This window comes from Scyliorhinus torazame, chromosome 4 (genome assembly GCF_047496885.1).
Source record: "Scyliorhinus torazame isolate Kashiwa2021f chromosome 4, sScyTor2.1, whole genome shotgun sequence".
Classification (NCBI taxonomy): domain Eukaryota; kingdom Metazoa; phylum Chordata; class Chondrichthyes; order Carcharhiniformes; family Scyliorhinidae; genus Scyliorhinus; species Scyliorhinus torazame.
Genome location: NC_092710.1, coordinates 354,446,040 through 354,464,080, shown reverse-complemented (window position 1 = coordinate 354,464,080; position 18,041 = coordinate 354,446,040). Strand labels below are relative to the sequence as shown.

The 18,041-nt window shown below is 56.5% G+C and overlaps 1 protein-coding gene across 1 annotated transcript in view; it reads left to right on the top strand.

Moving 5' to 3' along the window:
* ppp2r5d (protein phosphatase 2, regulatory subunit B', delta) overlaps positions 1–18,041 on the top strand; it is a 289,898-nt gene that overhangs the window by 185,488 nt on the left and 86,369 nt on the right. Inside the window, exons 5-6 of the mRNA XM_072500311.1 lie at positions 9,818–9,928; positions 10,676–10,768. Of these exons, the coding sequence (XP_072356412.1) occupies positions 9,818–9,928; positions 10,676–10,768 (204 nt within the window). The remainder of the gene's footprint in view (positions 1–9,817; positions 9,929–10,675; positions 10,769–18,041) is intronic.

Sequence of the window (18,041 nt, the reverse complement as noted above, 5' to 3'; positions counted from 1 at the left end):
CACGCCGGCCGACCTTGGTCACCCACGCCGGCCGAACTTGGTCACCCACGCCGGCCAACCTTGGCGAACCACGCCGGCTGACCTTGGTCACCCACGCCGGCCGACCTTGGCCACCCATGCCGGCCGACCTTGGCCACCCAAGCCGGCCGACCTTGGCCACCCACGCCGGCCGACCTTGGCCACCCATGCCGGCCGACCTTGGCCACCCACGGCGGCCCGACCTTGGGCACACAAGCCGGCCCGACCTTGGTCACCCACGCCGACCGACCTTGGTCACCTACGCCGGCCCGACCTTGGTCACCCACGCCGGCCGACCTTGGCCACCCACGGAGGCCCGACCTTGGGGAACCACGCCGGCCGACCTTGGCCACCCACGCTGGCCCGACCTTGGGGAACCACGCCGGCCCGACCTTGGGGAACCACGCCGGCCCGACCTTGGTCACCCACGCCGGCCCGACCGTGGCCACCCACGGCGGCCCGACCTTGGGCACACATGCTGGCCGACCTTGGTCACCCACGCCGGCCGACCTTGGCCACCCACGCCGGCCCGACCTTGGCCACCCACGCCAGCCGACCTTGGCCACCCACGACGGCCGACCTTGGCGAACCACGCCGGCCCGACCTTGGCCACCCACGCCGGCCCGACCTTGGTCACCCACGCCGGCCCGACCTTGGCGAACCACGCCGGCCGACCTTGGCCACCCACGCCGGCCCGACCTTGGTCACCCACGCCGGCCCGACCTTGGCCACCCACGCCGGCCCGACCTTGGCCACCCACGCCGGCCCGACCTTGGCCACCAACGCCGGCCCGACCTTGGCCACCCACGCCGGCCGACCTTGGCCACCCACGCCATCCCGACCTTGGCCACCCACGCCGGCCCGACCTTGGCTACCCACGCCGGCCCGACCTTGGCCACCCACGCAGCCCGACCTTGGCCACCCACGCCGACCCGACCTTGGCTACCCACGCCGGCCCGACCTTGGCCACCCACGCCGGCCGACCTTGGCCACCCACACCGGCCCGACCTTGGCCACCCACGCCGGCCCGACCTTGGCCACCCACGCCGGCCGACCTTGGCCACCCACACCGGCCCGACCTTGGCCACCCACACCGGCCCGACCTTGGCCACCCACGCCGGCCCGACCTTGGCTACCCACGCCGGCCCGACCTTGGCCACCCACGCCGGCCAACCTTGGCCACCCACGCCGGCCCGACCTTGGGCACACATGCCGGCCCGACCTTGGTCACCCACGCCGGCCGACCTTGGCCACCCACGCCGGCCCGACCTTGGCCACCCACGGAGGCCCGACCTTGGGGAAACACGCCGGCCGACCTTGGTCACCCACGCCGGCCCGACCTTGGCCACCCACGCCGGCCGACCTTGGCCACCCACGCCGGCCCGACCTTGGGGAACCACGCCGGCCCGACCTTGGGGAACCACGCCGGCCCGACCTTGTGCACACACGCCGGCCCGACCTTGTGCACACACGCCGGCCCGACCTTGTGCACACACGCCGGCCCGACCTTGTGCACACACGCCGGCCCGACCTTGGGCACCCACGCCGGCCCGACCTTGGGGAACCACGTCGGCCGCACTTGGTCACCCACGCCGGCCGACCTTGGCCACCCACGCCGGCCCGACCTTGGGCACACACGCCGGCCCGACCTTGGGCACACACGCCGGCCCGACCTTGGCCACCCACGCCGGCCGACCTTGGGGAACCACGCCGGCACGACCTTGGTCACCCACGCCGGCCGACCTTGGCCACCCACGCCGGCCCGACCTTGGGGAACCACGCCGGCCGACCTTGGCCACCCACGCCGGCCGACCTTGGGGAACCACGCCGGCACGACCTTGTGCACACACGCCGGCCCGACCTTGGGCACACATGCCGGCCGACCTTGGTCACCCACGCCGGCCCGACCTTGGCCACCCACGCCGGCCCGACCTTGGCCACCCACGGCGGCCCGACCTTGTGCACACACGCCGGCCGACCTTGGTCACCCACGCCGGCACGACCTTGGCCACCCACGCCGGCCGACCTTGGCCACCCACGCCAGCCCGACCTTGGCCACCCACGCCGGCCGACCTTGGCCACCAACGCCGGCCCGACCTTGGCCACCCACGCCGGCCCAACCTTGGCCACCCACGGCGGCCCAACCTTGTGCACCCACGCCGGCCCGACCTTGGGGAACCACGCCGGCCCGACCTTGGTCACCCACGCCGGCCCAACCTTGGCCACCCACGGCGGCCCGACCTTGTGCACCCACGCCGGCCCGACCTTGGCCACCCACGCCGGCCCGACCTTGGCCACCCACGCCGGCCCAACCTTGGCCACCCACGGCGGCCCGACCTTGTGCACCCACGCCGGCCCGACCTTGGGGAACCACGCCGGCCGAACTTGGTCACCCACGCCGGCCGACCTTGGCCACCCATGCCGGCCGACCTTGGCCACCCACGCCGGCCCCACCTTGGGCACACACGCCGGCCCGACCTTGGGCACCCACGCCGGCCCGACCTTGGCCACCCACGCCGGCCCGACCTTGGTCACCCACGCCGGCCCGACCTTGGCCACCCACGCCGGCCCGACCTTGGCTACCCACGCCGGCCCGACCTTGGCCACCCACGCCGGCCAACCTTGGCCACCCACGCCGGCCCGACCTTGGGCACACATGCCGGCCCGACCTTGGTCACCCACGCCGGCCGACCTTGGCCACCCACGCCGGCCCGACCTTGGCCACCCACGGAGGCCCGACCTTGGGGAAACACGCCGGCCGACCTTGGTCACCCACGCCGGCCCGACCTTGGCCACCCACGCCGGCCGACCTTGGCCACCCACGCCGGCCCGACCTTGGGGAACCACGCCGGCCCGACCTTGGGGAACCACGCCGGCCCGACCTTGTGCACACACGCCGGCCCGACCTTGTGCACACACGCCGGCCCGACCTTGTGCACACACGCCGGCCCGACCTTGTGCACACACGCCGGCCCGACCTTGTGCACACACGCCGGCCCGACCTTGTGCACACACGCCGGCCCGACCTTGGGCACCCACGCCGGCCCGACCTTGGGGAACCACGTCGGCCGCACTTGGTCACCCACGCCGGCCGACCTTGGCCACCCACGCCGGCCCGACCTTGGGCACACACGCCGGCCCGACCTTGGGCACACACGCCGGCCCGACCTTGGCCACCCACGCCGGCCGACCTTGGGGAACCACGCCGGCACGACCTTGGTCACCCACGCCGGCCGACCTTGGCCACCCACGCCGGCCCGACCTTGGGGAACCACGCCGGCCGACCTTGGCCACCCACGCCGGCCGACCTTGGGGAACCACGCCGGCACGACCTTGTGCACACACGCCGGCCCGACCTTGGGCACACATGCCGGCCGACCTTGGTCACCCACGCCGGCCCGACCTTGGCCACCCACGCCGGCCCGACCTTGGCCACCCACGGCGGCCCGACCTTGTGCACACACGCCGGCCGACCTTGGTCACCCACGCCGGCACGACCTTGGCCACCCACGCCGGCCGACCTTGGCCACCCACGCCAGCCCGACCTTGGCCACCCACGCCGGCCGACCTTGGCCACCAACGCCGGCCCGACCTTGGCCACCCACGCCGGCCCAACCTTGGCCACCCACGGCGGCCCGACCTTGTGCACCCACGCCGGCCCGACCTTGGGGAACCACGCCGGCCCGACCTTGGTCACCCACGCCGGCCCAACCTTGGCCACCCACGGCGGCCCGACCTTGTGCACCCACGCCGGCCCGACCTTGGCCACCCACGGCGGCCCGACCTTGTGCACCCACGCCGGCCCGACCTTGGGGAACCACGCCGGCCGAACTTGGTCACCCACGCCGGCCGACCTTGGCCACCCATGCCGGCCGACCTTGGCCACCCACGCCGGCCCGACCTTGGGCACACACGCCGGCCCGACCTTGGGCACCCACGCCGGCCCGACCTTGGCCACCCACGCCGGCCCGACCTTGGTCACCCACGCCGGCCGACCTTGGTCACCCACGCCGGCCCGACCTTGGGGAACCACGCCGGCCGACCTTGGTCACCCACGCCGGCCCGACCTTGGCCACCCACACCGGCCCGACCTTGGGCACCCACGCCGGCCCGACCTTGGCCACCCACACCATCCCGACCTTGGCCACCCACGCCGGCCCGACCTTGGCTACCCACGCCGGCCGACCTTGGCCACCCACGCCGGCCGACCTTGGTCACCCACGCCGGCCCGACCTTGGGCACACATGCCGGCCGACCTTGGTCACCCACGCCGGCCCGACCTTGGCCACCCACGCAGGCCGACCTTGGCCACCCACGGCGGCCCGACCTTGTGCACACACGCCGGCCGACCTTGGTCACCCACGGCGGCCCGACCTTGTGCACACACGCCGGCCGACCTTGGTCACCCACGCCGGCCCGACCTTGGCCACCCACGCCGGCCGACCTTGGCCACCCACGCCGGCCGACCTTGGCCACCCACGCCGGCCGACCTTGGCCACCCACGCCGGCCCGACCTTGGCCACCCACGCCGGCCGACCTTGGCCACCCACGGCGGCCCGACCTTGTGCACACACGCCGGCCCAACCTTGGCCACCCACGGCGGCCCGACCTTGTGCCCACACGCCGGCCCGACCTTGGGCACACACGCCGGCCCGACCTTGGGCACACATGCCGGCCGACCTTGGTCACCCACGCCGGCCCGACCTTGGCCACCCACGCCGGCCGACCTTGGCCACCCACGGCGGCCCGACCTTGTGCACACACGCCGGCCGACCTTGGTCACCCACGGCGGCCCGACCTTGTGCACACACGCCGGCCGACCTTGGTCACCCATGCCGGCCCGACCTTGGCCACCCACGCCGGCGGACCTTGGCCACCCACGCCGGCCGACCTTGGCCACCCACGCCGGCCGACCTTGGCCACCCACGCCGGCCCGACCTTGGCCACCCACGCCGGCCGACCTTGGCCACCCACGTATGTGCAGTGTACCCGCATTTTTAAAGCCGCTCGCAGCTGGCATTTTTAAAAGCCGGCCGTTGCGCGTTAATTTCCGCGATCAGGAATGCCGCGATGGATGGCTCCACGACCCTCGCGACACCCACCCGAACCCACCTGCGGGTCGTGACCCCGACTTTGAAAATTACTCCACTGGAGAATGAGGGAGAAGAGGATAAGACCATGAAAACATGGTAAAATGGCGGACACCTTCCCACTGTGCTCGCACAGCCCACGAGAATTGGGCATGCACTAGAACACCTCTCCCACCTCCAATCACACCAGTTGCACCAATAACACATTATGACACCCTTTTCTCGCATACAATAACTGTCCGTACCTTTGCAGGAGCCAGTCAACGATTTTTTCACCCCAAAATAACAAAGACAAAAACTTGCGAGGATATTTTACATTTCACCACCAGAAGCAATCAATTCCCCAAATCCAGTACAGTCCAGAGCAATCATCATTCCACACATTTATACAAAGAAGACCAGCAAATATTCATTCTGTTGGTTCAGATAATAATCAATGCGGTCAGCGTCTCCCAACACACTTAACAATGACAGGATACAAAAATACTACCAAGAGCAGAGGATCTCAGGATAATAGGGTACCAGGACAAAGCCATGAGCACATGGTCTCTTGGCGCACACCCATCACCACAAGACAACAAAGGAAAAAGCTGCCCAATCAAAACTTCATTCACCCTCAAGACATCCAAGCCAAGAAAGAACGTCCCAAGCATAGGGGAACAACAAGATATCGACCACAGTTCAAGACATGGCTTGGCGTTGTGTACACACGTATTCAGGAACCAGTAAACCAAGGATACCCACACTACGCCAAGTCTCACTACACAACCAACCTCACTCCTCTATAGCCACATCAGAAACACCGCACTGGCGCACTGACATTGAAAGATTTACAGTATCCTCCACCAAGGAAACCTCACCAATAAGGAGAAGAAGAATCGTCAAGACATCCACAAACTGGGCGTCTCGGGAAGGGTATGATTCCCCCTCGACACGGTATACCAAACCAGGACCTGCATCAGCATGCTGCCGACCCGAGTAAGGAAAGGAAACCTCCAAAAAGTTGAGACAGCACTTCGGGATAACCAAAATGTCCCCTATGGTCGCCACCTGCGGCAATCACAGATTCCCCCAGCCATGCTAGATACCACCGTCAAAATTTGGAGGCGGGACGGGGGCACACTGTCGGGCGGGGACTTTTACGTAGGGTGCAGACTGGCGACACTGGATGAAATGACGAGGAAGTGGAAACTAGCAAAAGGACAGAAATTGAGACACCTCCAAATAAAGCACTTCCTCCACAAAGAGACAGTGGAGTACCCCGGGGCCCCAGAAAGCACACTGCTAGAGGACCTGATAGGCACAAGCAGCGAGAAGGGGGCGCTATATGGGAAAATATGCGGACAGCTACTGGACAGAGCCTGAACACCACTGGACGGGACCAGACAAAAATGGGAGGATGAACTGGGGACAGAGGTAGGATGGAGACTCTGGAGCAAAGCACTGAGCAAGGTGAACTCCACCTCCTCCTGTGCAAGGCTAAGCCTAATGCAGCTCAAAGTGGTGCACAGAGCACACCTGACCAGAACCCAAATGAGCAGGTTCTTCCCGGAAGTGGAAGACAAATGTGAGTGGTGCCAGAGGGGCCCGGCCAACCACACCCACCATGTTTTGGGCTTGCCCCAAGCTTGCTGGGTACTGGACCGATCCAGAAGGCAGCAAAATGTACGTACAGTTAGTCAAATGAAGGACAAAACAAACCTCTGTAAAATAAAGCAAATTAGTGCGGGCAAGAAAAATGTAATGTATATAAGTAACAACTGTTTATAAATATGAGAAAAGCCAATAAAATGATTTTCAAAAGAAAAAAGGGGAGAACTCGGGGAAGGGAAACCCACTCCACCTCCCAACATACACTTGACTCAGGTAAACATAGTTACTCATGCCGTAACCTACTCAATCAAGTGACCACTATCAATACCCATGCAGTCGAGAGAATATTGAAGAAGAGAAGTCTCACTCGCTCACACACACCTCTGCAAAGTCCCAGCAACTCGAGAGATGCCAACTACAAAGAAGAATCACAAAAAAGCCAGTCCTCTCTAGGATACAAGATCTGTCAGGACCTTCATAGGCGAAGAGCACGGATTCTATAATCCCAAAATAACAAAACTACCAAAGAAAAACTAGACTGATATTTCTAACTGGGTGCTTTCCTCTCCCATAACGAAGATTTACATAGCCTTGCCAACCACCACCACACCAAACTATCCAACCGCCACCCTGCTGTCTTCTCTATAAATAAAGTGACGCTTATCTAAAATGTGCTCCCTCTTTGTAAATGCAAGGATTACAACACATTTTTTTGTAAAAAGGCAAAACTGGGTAGATACTGCACAAACCTAATGTCACACTGCCGACTCAGTATGTCTTTTGCCATAACAGGACAACAGGTTACAACCATCTCTTTGCTCGACCAACCCCAGGCTTTGAAGACCATCAAGGAGACTACCTATATTGAGTAACAGGATTCTCTGCTCCGCTTCATTCTGATATTTTGCAGTTCATCAAAGTGAGCATGAACAACCTGCGTCAAGGAGTCGACACCATCATCCACAACATCATTCACAATGGCAGCCAGCAATTCTAAAGTCACAACCTTTTCAATTTTTCCTAATGATAGATATAACCTCTGATTATAATTCTAGTAAATCTTTTAGGCACCTTCTGCGTTGCTTCTCAACTGTGCACACTCCACGTATGCTCTAAGTTTAACCTAACGTTTCAATTCTATTAGTGTGTCAGCTGTGGCTCAATTCACAGCACATTTGCCTCCGAATCACAAGGCTCCGGGTTCAAGTCCACTTCAGGGCTTGAGTACAGAAGTCGAGGCTGACACTAATTCAGTACTGAGTGAGCATTACACTTTTGGTGGCGTTGTCTTTCAGATAACTCAGGTCCTGAGTAGCTGCTGTGTTTCCTACATTACAACAGTGACTACGTCAAAAAAAAGTACTTCATAGACTGTAAAGCACTTTGCAGTGTCGTTGGTTATGAAAATGCAAGTCTTTCTTTCCATCCCTTTGGAAATGAACCCCATTACTTTGTGTTTTTTATCTGTCTTACTGATTTATTTTGCTAATTTTAGTGTTCTGTGAATCTCCAAATCTCCCTGTTCTTCCCATGTCGGCACTTATTGCCAAGGTGTATGTGGCCGCATTCTCCCTACATATTCTCCCTACCAAAATGTATTACGTTGCATTTATCTAGATTGAAATCTGGACAAGCATGATGTACCTTTTGAAATCCATTTATATACGTCTCTAAAGATAATTCTTCGAACCATCCTGATAGCTGGTCATGCCACATACTCTAAAGCCTATTTGATTTCCCTGTGGCCAACTCCTGTTGCTTGTGCACCTTTTTGATGAATTATTAAATATGACCAGGTCACTTTCAGGATTGGTGACATTTTAAAGGCGTTCCTCATTATAGAAATACACTGGGAGGCTAAACAGCAACATGTACTAGTTGTTCCAATCAGCCTGCTTCCAAATTGTAATATCTTAAATTATGTTTAAAAATGAGTGGCATGAGGACCACACTGGCTAGTGCCCTATCTTATGAAATGAAAATGAAAATTACTTATTGTCACAAGTAGGCTTCAAATGAAGTTACTGTGAAAAGCCCCTAGTCGCCACATTCCGGCGCCTGTTCGGGGAGGCTGTTACGGGAATTGAACCGTGCTGCTGGCCTACCTTGGTCTGCTTTCAAAGCCAGCAATTTAGCCCTGTGCTATACCAGCCCCTGTCTAACTAGGTCTGCAAACAATTGATTTTGCTAATAATTTCTGGGTATGTTTTTGTATCTTCTACGAATATAAAGATGGAGATAAATGGTTTTATCCAAATTATTAATGGAAATAAACCTCCGTGCCGAAACCTTGAGCCCTGCAGGATTCCATTGTTACCTGGCCTCATACAGTTCTACTCTACAACCCTTTGCCTATCTGACTTTAATGATTTGCTATTAGTGTAGTGTTAAGCTCCAATGGTCACTCAATAATAAGAACTAGAAAGCAATTCTTAATCTTTTTGACTCCAAGTTCATTGTATTCAGCAATTACTTCAACAACACCACAGTGCCACTCGTAGCCGTTTTATATTTGGTATGGTCTATTAAGCAATAAGTGCAGTCTATTAAACAATTAAAACCCCAATTCCAATTTAAGTACTAGGGAACATTAACTCTCTTTTTTAAAATAAATTTAGCGTGCCCAATTCATTTTTTCCAATTAAGGGGTAATTTAGCGTGGCTAATCCACCTAGCCTGCACATCTTTGAGTTGTGGGGGCGAGATCCACGCAGACATGGAAAAATGTGCAAACCCCACATGGACAGTGACCCAGAGCCGGGAGCGAACCTGACACCTTGGCATCGTGAGGCAGCAGAGAACATTAACTCTTTCTTCACAGTGGTATCTGCCATACGAAATCATCTGGCTCTCCCAAAAAACATATGCTGAATAAACTGTTTCCCAAACATTGGCTCCTCCCACTTTCCAGAACTTTTCCAGAAGATTTGGCCTTTCCCCAAATCACGCATTATGCTAATCTGGGATGTTGTGCTCCACCTCCCTGGTTAGTAACTTTCAGCTAAAAAAAAAATCTAAAAATAACTAACTTAGGCTCTTCTGTTACAGGACTTCAAATGTTCAACTGTTTTCTTTTTATCTCTTGTCTCTAACTGTAAGAATTTTGTTCTCTCCAGTTTTCAATAAATCTGTTTAGGACATTGCCACCATCATCTAACCCCACTGGGGCGGAATTTGATCCAGAAGAAGATGAGCCCACACTTGAGGCTGCTTGGCCACATCTCCAGGTAAGATCCAGTATTGCTGAGACTGGTAGAGGTCACAGATATGTGACATTGCAATGCAAGTTGGTGTGGATTTCTTTAAAACTAGGGACAGTATTCAGGAGTTAATAATACAGAAGGTTACAGGTAATCATGCACCTGTAATACAGCAATTGAATTTAGAATACCAGCGTTTACACGGCTCTTGATTTTAGCTTCTGACAAGATCAACACTGAATAGGAGAAGGAGGGCACCCCGGGAAGTGCTGGTCACATGCAACCATGAGGGGAAGCAAGTGGCCACACCTTTGCCAGCCGAAGAGTCACACAAATGTAATGAGTTTGAGCAATCTTGATCGTGCTCGTCATGATTAGCGTGTGGACTAGAGTGAGTTTCATTCTCTGTCTAACCCTATCTGGCAGTACCACACCTGGCAGTACTCAAAGACAGAGCTAAGTGTCACAGTGGAAAAGTGTTCTGTTTTCTGACCCATATGATCCTTAACCTTCCTCTTTTTTAAGAAGTAAGCATTTAAAAAGAGGGGGAGCCTTGGCTTCTGGCTTTCTACAGCAGGCAGATTGCTGGCTGTAAGTCCGGAGATAACCTCGTCACAGTGTAAAAATCACACTTTCCATGTAGGCTAAAGGCTATTTTCACACAAAGGCCTGTCTTTTAAAAATAATGCTACACACGCACTCGTTTTAGAATTTAATTTCAGTCAAGGAATGGGAAGGCTGATTTATGTTTGTTTCTGTTCATTCTCCTTCTAGCTGGTCTATGAATTTTTTCTGAGGTTTCTGGAGTGTGCGGATTTTCAACCAAATGTAGCAAAAAAGTATGTTGACCAGAAATTTGTTCTATCGGTGAGTAGACGCATTATTACTTGCCGTGAAAAAACAAAAACTTCAGATGGGTAGTAGGATGGTGCATTCTTGGGTGGTTTATGTCATCAGATGTGCAACTATTGTCTCTAACTTTAGCAAGCAATAGAAGAATTGACAACTGGCTCGGATTTTCCGTATTTTATACGGAATATCCATTTGAATACGGAAATATGCTTTCTCTCATTGAAATATGGAAAAGTAGACAGTTGACTGTGCAGGGCCCTGTCGCCAAGGAAACCAATAAGCACCTCAATGTTTCATCTGCGAGACCGTGCAAAGGTCAAGATCATCTGGCACTGTCAGGTGATCCTAACCATCACGCAGTCTCTGAGGCATCGAGGTGCCTGGATTTTATTGGGATAAAAAAAATCACGTTGAGGGAGGGTAGACTCAACACTATCTCTATCACTGATCTTTGTAGAGCACTGCTATGTATTTAAAGAAAAGAAAGTGTGGGAAATACTCAGGTCAGGCAGCATCAGTGGGGAGAAAAGCAGAGTTAACATTTCTGAATTCTTGGAAAGGTCATCGATCTGAAATTTTAACTCTACTTCCCTCTTTCTTTTTGAAAAGGAAAATAATACAAAGAAAACAGGGTAATATGCCAACAAAACAACTTAACCCTCGAAACAATTAACAATTTAACACCCATCTCAAAGCAAAATGGGGCATGCGCCCCTTACAAAAAGAAAAAGAAATCAGCCCCCCCCCCACCCCGATTGCTGCTGACCTCCACCTAACGTTCCGCGAGGAAGTCAAGGAACGGTTGCCGCCGCCCGGAGAACCCCTGCAAGGACCCTCGCAAGGCAAACTTTATCTTCTCCAACCTAAGAAACCCCGCCATGTCGTTGACCCAAGCCTCTACGCTTGGGGGCTTCGCGTCCCTCCACATTAACAAGAGCCTTCTCCAGGCTACCAAGGATGCAAAGGTAAGAACTCCAGCCTCTTTCGACTCCTGCACTCCCGGATCGTCCAATACCCCAAATATCGCTATCCCCCAGCTCGGTTTTACCCAAGTATCCAAGATCTTGGACATAGCCTTGCGAAGCCCTTGCAAAATTCCGTAAGTGCCGGGCATGTCCAAAACATATGGGTGTGGTTTGCTGGGCTCCCCGAACACCTCACACACCTGTCCTCTACACCAAAAAACTTACTCATCCTCGCCCCTGTCATATGCGCCCGGTGCACCACCTTAAACTGGATCAGGCTGAGCCTGACGCAAGATGAGGAGGAATTGACCCACCCAGGGCGTCAGCCCACAGGCCCTCATCCAGCTCCTCACCCAGCTCCTCCTTCCACTTGCCCTTCAGCTCCTCCACCGAAGTCTCCTGTAGCTCCTGGTATATCTCCGATATCTTACCATCCCCGACCCACACGCCCGAAACCACCCTGTCCTGTATCCTTCGGGCAGACAGCAGTAGGAATTCCCCTACCTGCTTTCTCACGAACGACCGAATCTGCATATACCTAATGGCATTTCCTGGAGGTAACCCAAATTTCTCCTCCAGTGCCCTCAGACTGGCAAAAGTCCCATCGATGAATAAATCCCCCATCCTTTTAATTCCCGCCCGGTGCCAGCTTAGGAACCTACCTTCTATCCTACCTGGAATGAACCTATGATTGTCCCGTATCGGAGCCCAGACTGAGGCCTCTACCTCCCCCCTATGCCGTCTCCACTGCCCCCAAATCCTCAATGTCGCCGCCACCACCGGGCTCGTGGTATTCCGCTTCGGCGGAAGCGGCAATGGTGCCGTCACCAATGCCTCCAGACTAGTACCTAAACAGGACGCCGCCTCTAACCTTTTCCACGCCGCCCCCTCTCCCTCCATTACGCACTTCCGAATCATAGACACATTCGCTGCCCAGTAATAGCTGCACAGGTTCGGCAGCGCCAACCCACCCCCCCACTGCGCTCCAAGAACAGCCTCTTAACCCTCGGGGTCTTATTTGCCCACACAAATCCCATAATGCTCCTGTTTACCCGCTTAAAGAAGGCCTTGGGGATGAGAATGGGCAGGCACTGAAAGACGAACAGGAACCTGGGGAGGACCATCATCTTAACGGACTGCACCCTACCCCCCAGGGAGAATGGCAACATGTCCCACCTCCTGAAGTCCTCCTCCATCTGGTCCACCAGCCGTGCCAGATTGAGCTTATGCAAGACCCCCCAACTCTTAGCCACCTGGATACCCAAATAGCGAAAACCCCTCTCCACCATCCTGTGTGGTAGCTCCTCCAACCTCTTTTCCTGGCCCCTCGCATGCACCACAAACAGCTCGCTCTTCCCCACGTTGAGCTTATATCCCGAGAAGTCTCCAAGCTCCCTAAGGGTCTGCATAACCTCCCCCATCCCCTCCACCGGGTCTGCAATGTACAGCAGCAAGTCATCCGCATATAGTGAGACACGGTGCTCCTCCCCCCACCCGAACCAACCCCCTCCAGTTTCTGGACTCCCTCAACGCCATGGCCAGCGGCTCAATCGCCAGGGCCAAGAGCAGGGGGGACAAAGGGCACCGCTGCCGCGTTCCACGGTACAACCTAAAATACCCTGACTGCAGCCGGTTCGTCGATACACTCGCCACCGGGGCCTGGTCCAGCAATTTAACCCACCCAATGAACTCCCCGAACCCAAATCTGCCTAACACCTCCCACAGGTACTCCCACTCCACCCGGTCAAAGGCCTTCTCCGCGTCCATTGCCGCTACCACTTCTGGTCTCCTCCTCCTTCCCCCCCCCCCCCCCGAGGGCATCATAATCACATTCAGGAGCCTCCGCACGTTTGCAGCTGCCTGCCCTTCACAAACCCCGTCTGGTCCTCATATATCACTCCTGGGACACAATCCTCAATCCTGGTGGCCAAAATCTTTGCCAACAGCTTGGCATCCACATTGAGGAGTGAAATCGGCCTATAAGAGCCACATTGCAGCGGGTCCTTATCCCGCTTGAGGATAAGCGAGATCAAAGCCTGCGTCATCGTCGGGGGAAGGATTCCCTTTTCCTTCGTCTCACTAAAGGTTCTCAGCAACAACGTGCCCAACAGCTCCGAGAACTTCCTGTCGAACTCAACCGGGAACCCATCCAGCCACGGGGCCTTGTCTGCCTGCATGCTCCCAACCCCTTAACTAGCTCCTCCATCTCGATCGCGGCCCCCAAACCCTCTACCCGCCCTTCCTCCACCCTTGGGAACCTCAGTTGGTCCAGGAACTGCCGCATCCCCTGCCCCCCCTCCGGGGGTTCTGACTTGTACAACTTACCATAAAAGTCCCTAAAAACCTTGTTTATTTTAGCTGGACTCCGCACCGTGTTCCCCCCTCTATCTCTGACTCCCCCAATCTCCCTTGCCGCCTCCCTCCTCCGCAGCTGACGCGCCAACATCCGACTCGCCTTCTCCCCATACTCATACACTTCTCCCAGTACCCTCCTCCACTGGGCCTCAGCTTTCCCTGTGGTCAGCAAGTCTAACTCCGTTTGGCGGCACCGGCGCTCCCTCAGCAGCCCCTCTTCGGGGGATTCCGCGTATCTCCTATCCATCCTCAGTATCTCCCCCACCAATCTCTCCCCCTCCATCCTCTCCCTCTTCTCCCTGTGAGCCCTGATTGAAGTTAGCTCCCCCCGACCACTGCCTTCAGCGCTTCCCAGACCACACTCACCGACACCTCCCCATTATCATTGGCCTCCACATATCTTTGGATGCACCCCCGAACCCGTCCACAAACCTCCTCGTCCGCCAGCAGTCCCACATCCATTCGCCACAACGGGCGCCGGCCCCTCTCCTCCCCCAACTCAAGCTCCATCCAGTGCGGGGCGTGATCTGAAATCGCAATGGCTGAATACTCCACCCCCTCCACACTCTGGATCAGTGCCCTGCTTACCACAAAAAAGTCTATTCGCGAGTTGGCCTTCTGCACATGGGAAAAGAAGGAGAACTCCCTCGCCTTTGGCCTGGCAACCTCCACGGATCCACTCCCCCCATCTGACCCATAAACCCCCTCAGGACCTTGGCCGCTGCCGGCCTCTTACCCGACCTCGACCTAGACCGATCTAGTGCCGGGTCCAGTACCGTGTTGAAGTCCCGTCCCCCCCATCATCAGATTACCTGCCTCCACATCCGGGAGCTGACTCAACATCCGCTTCATGAACCCTGCATCGTCCCAGTTTGTGGCATACACATTCACCAGCACCACCCAGGCCCCCTGCAGCCTGCCACTCACCATCACATACCGACCCCCTTTATCCACCACAACACCCACCGCCTCAAATGCCACCCGCTTACTCACCAGGATTGCGACCCCCCTGTTCTTCGCATCCAGCCCTGAGTGGAATACCTGCCCCACCCATCCCTTCCTCAGCCTGGACTGATCCGCGATCTTCAGGTGCGTCTGCTGTAACATCGCCAAGTCAGCCTTTAGCCCCTTTAAGTGCGCAAACACCTGGGCCCTCTTGACCGGCCCATTCAAGCCTCTCGCGTTCCACGTGGGGGACTACCTCCTCCTCCGCCCACCCCACCCCCCCCCCCAACCCCCGACTAGCCATCTCCTTTTTTAGGCCAGCCCCGTGCCCATGCCTCCCACACTTTCCAGCCCCTCAGGCGGAGGCTCCCCGCCCCGACTCTCCCTCTTACCTTCAACTCCCCCTCAGTCAGCACAGCAGCAACCCAGTTCCAACCGCCCCCCCCGCCCCAAGCAACTGCTTAACCCCCCTACTCCCCCCATTGCACTCCCGTAAGTCAGCTGACTCCTGCTGACCCCGGCTGCTCCTGCCTCTGTCCCCGATCCCCCTATTGGATTCCCTCTCGAAGTCTCCAGCCCTCCCCCACTAAAGTGGGGTGGCCAAAGTACCCCCCCCCCTACACCAATGTGGACACCAAGCCAGTACCGCCCCCCCCGCCTCAAGCCCCGTCCCCCCTTTTCGCAGGAAAAAGCCCGCGCTCCCTGCCTGGGCCGCCCCCACCCCCTGTGGCGCAGCTCCTTCCTCCTGCAACCTCACCCCAATCCCCGAAGGGCCACAGGCCCACACAACCCCAAGATAACGCGGGGGACACCCCCCCCCCCCCCTTCCAAACAAGCCCACATAAAGAAAAAACATCGCCCCCTTCCACTCCCCAGCATCCCCCATAACATACTACAAACCATTAATTTGAGTCCAACTTCTCATTTTTGATAAAGGTCCACGCCTCATCTGGCGTATCGTAATAGCGCTGACGGTCCTGATACGTGACCCACAGCCGCACCGGCTGTAACAGCCTGAACATGCACTTAGGAGCATGGAGGTGGCGGAAAGCGTCATAGATCGCAGTTCTATAAATGTGGTCACACCCAAGGTGCAGACAGAGAAATGGGTGACCACCAGAAAGGGCAGGCAGTCAGTGCAGGAATCCCCTGTGGTTGTCCCCCTCTCGAACAGGTATACCCCTTTGGATACTGTCGGGGGGATAGCCTATCAGGGGAAAACAGCAGCAGCCAGAGCAGTGGCACCACGGCTGGCTCTGATGTTCAGAAGGGAGGGTCAAAGCGCAGAAGAGCAATAGTAATAGGGGACTCTATAGTCAGGGGCACAGATAGGCGCTTCTGTGGACGTGAAAGAGACTCCAGGATGGTATGTTGCCTCCCTGGTGCCAGGGTCCAAGATGTCTCCGAACGGGTAGAGGGCATCCTGAAGGGGGAGGGCAAACAGGCAGAGGTCGTTGTACATATTGGGACTAACGACATAGGCAGGAAGGGGCATGAGGTCCTGCAGCAGGAGTTCAGGGAGCTAGGCAGAAAGTTAATAGACAGGACCTCTAGGGTTGTAATCTCGGGATTACTCCCTGTGCCACGTGCCAGGGGGGCTAGAAATAGGAAGATAGAGCAGCTAAACACGTGGCTAAACAGCTGGTGTAGGAGGGAGGGTTTCAGTTATCTGGACCACTGGGAGCTCTTCCGGGGCAGGTGTGACCTATATAAGAAGGACGGGTTGCATCTAAACTGGAGAGGCGTAAATATCCTGGCCGCGAGGTTTGCTAGTGTCACACGGGAGGGATTAAACTAGTATGGCAGGGGGTTGGGCACGGGAGCAATAGGTCAGAAGGTGAGAGCATTGAGGGAGAACTAGGGAATAGGGACAGTGTGGCTCTGAGGCAGAGCAGACAGGGAGAAGTTGCTGAACACAGCGGGTCTGGTGGCCTGAAGTGCATATGATTTAATGCAATAAGTATTATGGGATGAACTTAGAGCTTGGATTAGTACTTGGAACTATGATGTTGTTGCCATTACAGAGACCTGGTTGAGGGAAGGGCAGGATTGGCAGCTAAACGTTCCAGGATTTAGATGTTTCAGGCGGGATAGAGGGGGATGTAAAAGGGGTGGCGGAGTTGCGCTACTGGTTAGGGAGGATATCACAGCTGTACTACGGGAGGACATCTCAGAGGGCAGTGAGGCTATATGGGTAGAGATCAGGAATAAGAAGGGTGCAGTCACAATGTTGGGGGTTTACTACAGGCCTCCCAACAGCCAGCGGGAGATAGAGGAGCAGATAGGTAGACAGATTTTGGAAAAGAGTAAAAACAACAGGGTTGTGGTGATGGGAGACTTCAACTTCCCCAATATTGACTGGGACTCACTTAGTGCCAGGGGCTTAGACGGGGCAGAGTTTGTAAGGAGCATCCAGGAGGGCTTCTTAAAACAATATGTAGACAGTCCAACTAGGGAAGGGGCGGTACTGGACCTGGTATTGGGGAATGAGCCCAGCCAGATGGTAGAAGTTTCAGTAGGGGACTTCCGGGTGCGGCAATGCGGAGCTGAGCCGCATGATTCGGCAGCTCCCACTACCACGGACTTTCGGGCTCGCTAGAAGAGCCCCAACGGAACTTTTTTCGAAACTAACCCGGGGTGGAAGGTCAGAGGGAGGTCCCCCTCCAACTTGTATGAAACGGACTCGAAGCGTAATGCGTAACGGCATTGGAGCAACGGGAAAAACCGGGGAAAAAAGACAAAATGGCGGCGGCCAGAGACAAAGTGGAGGTGCAGGAGTTTTTTTTAAAAAATATTTTATTGAAAGTTTTTGGTCAACCATCACAGTACATTGTGTATCCTTTACACAATAATATAACAGTATAAATAACAATGACCTGTTTTATAAACAAAGAATAAATAATATATAACAAAAACTAAAACTAAATGGCAACTGCCTTGTCTCAGATAAACACTCTCCAAAAATATGATTTAACAGTCCAATATACAATTATTTATAGCAACGACCTATACATATTATACAT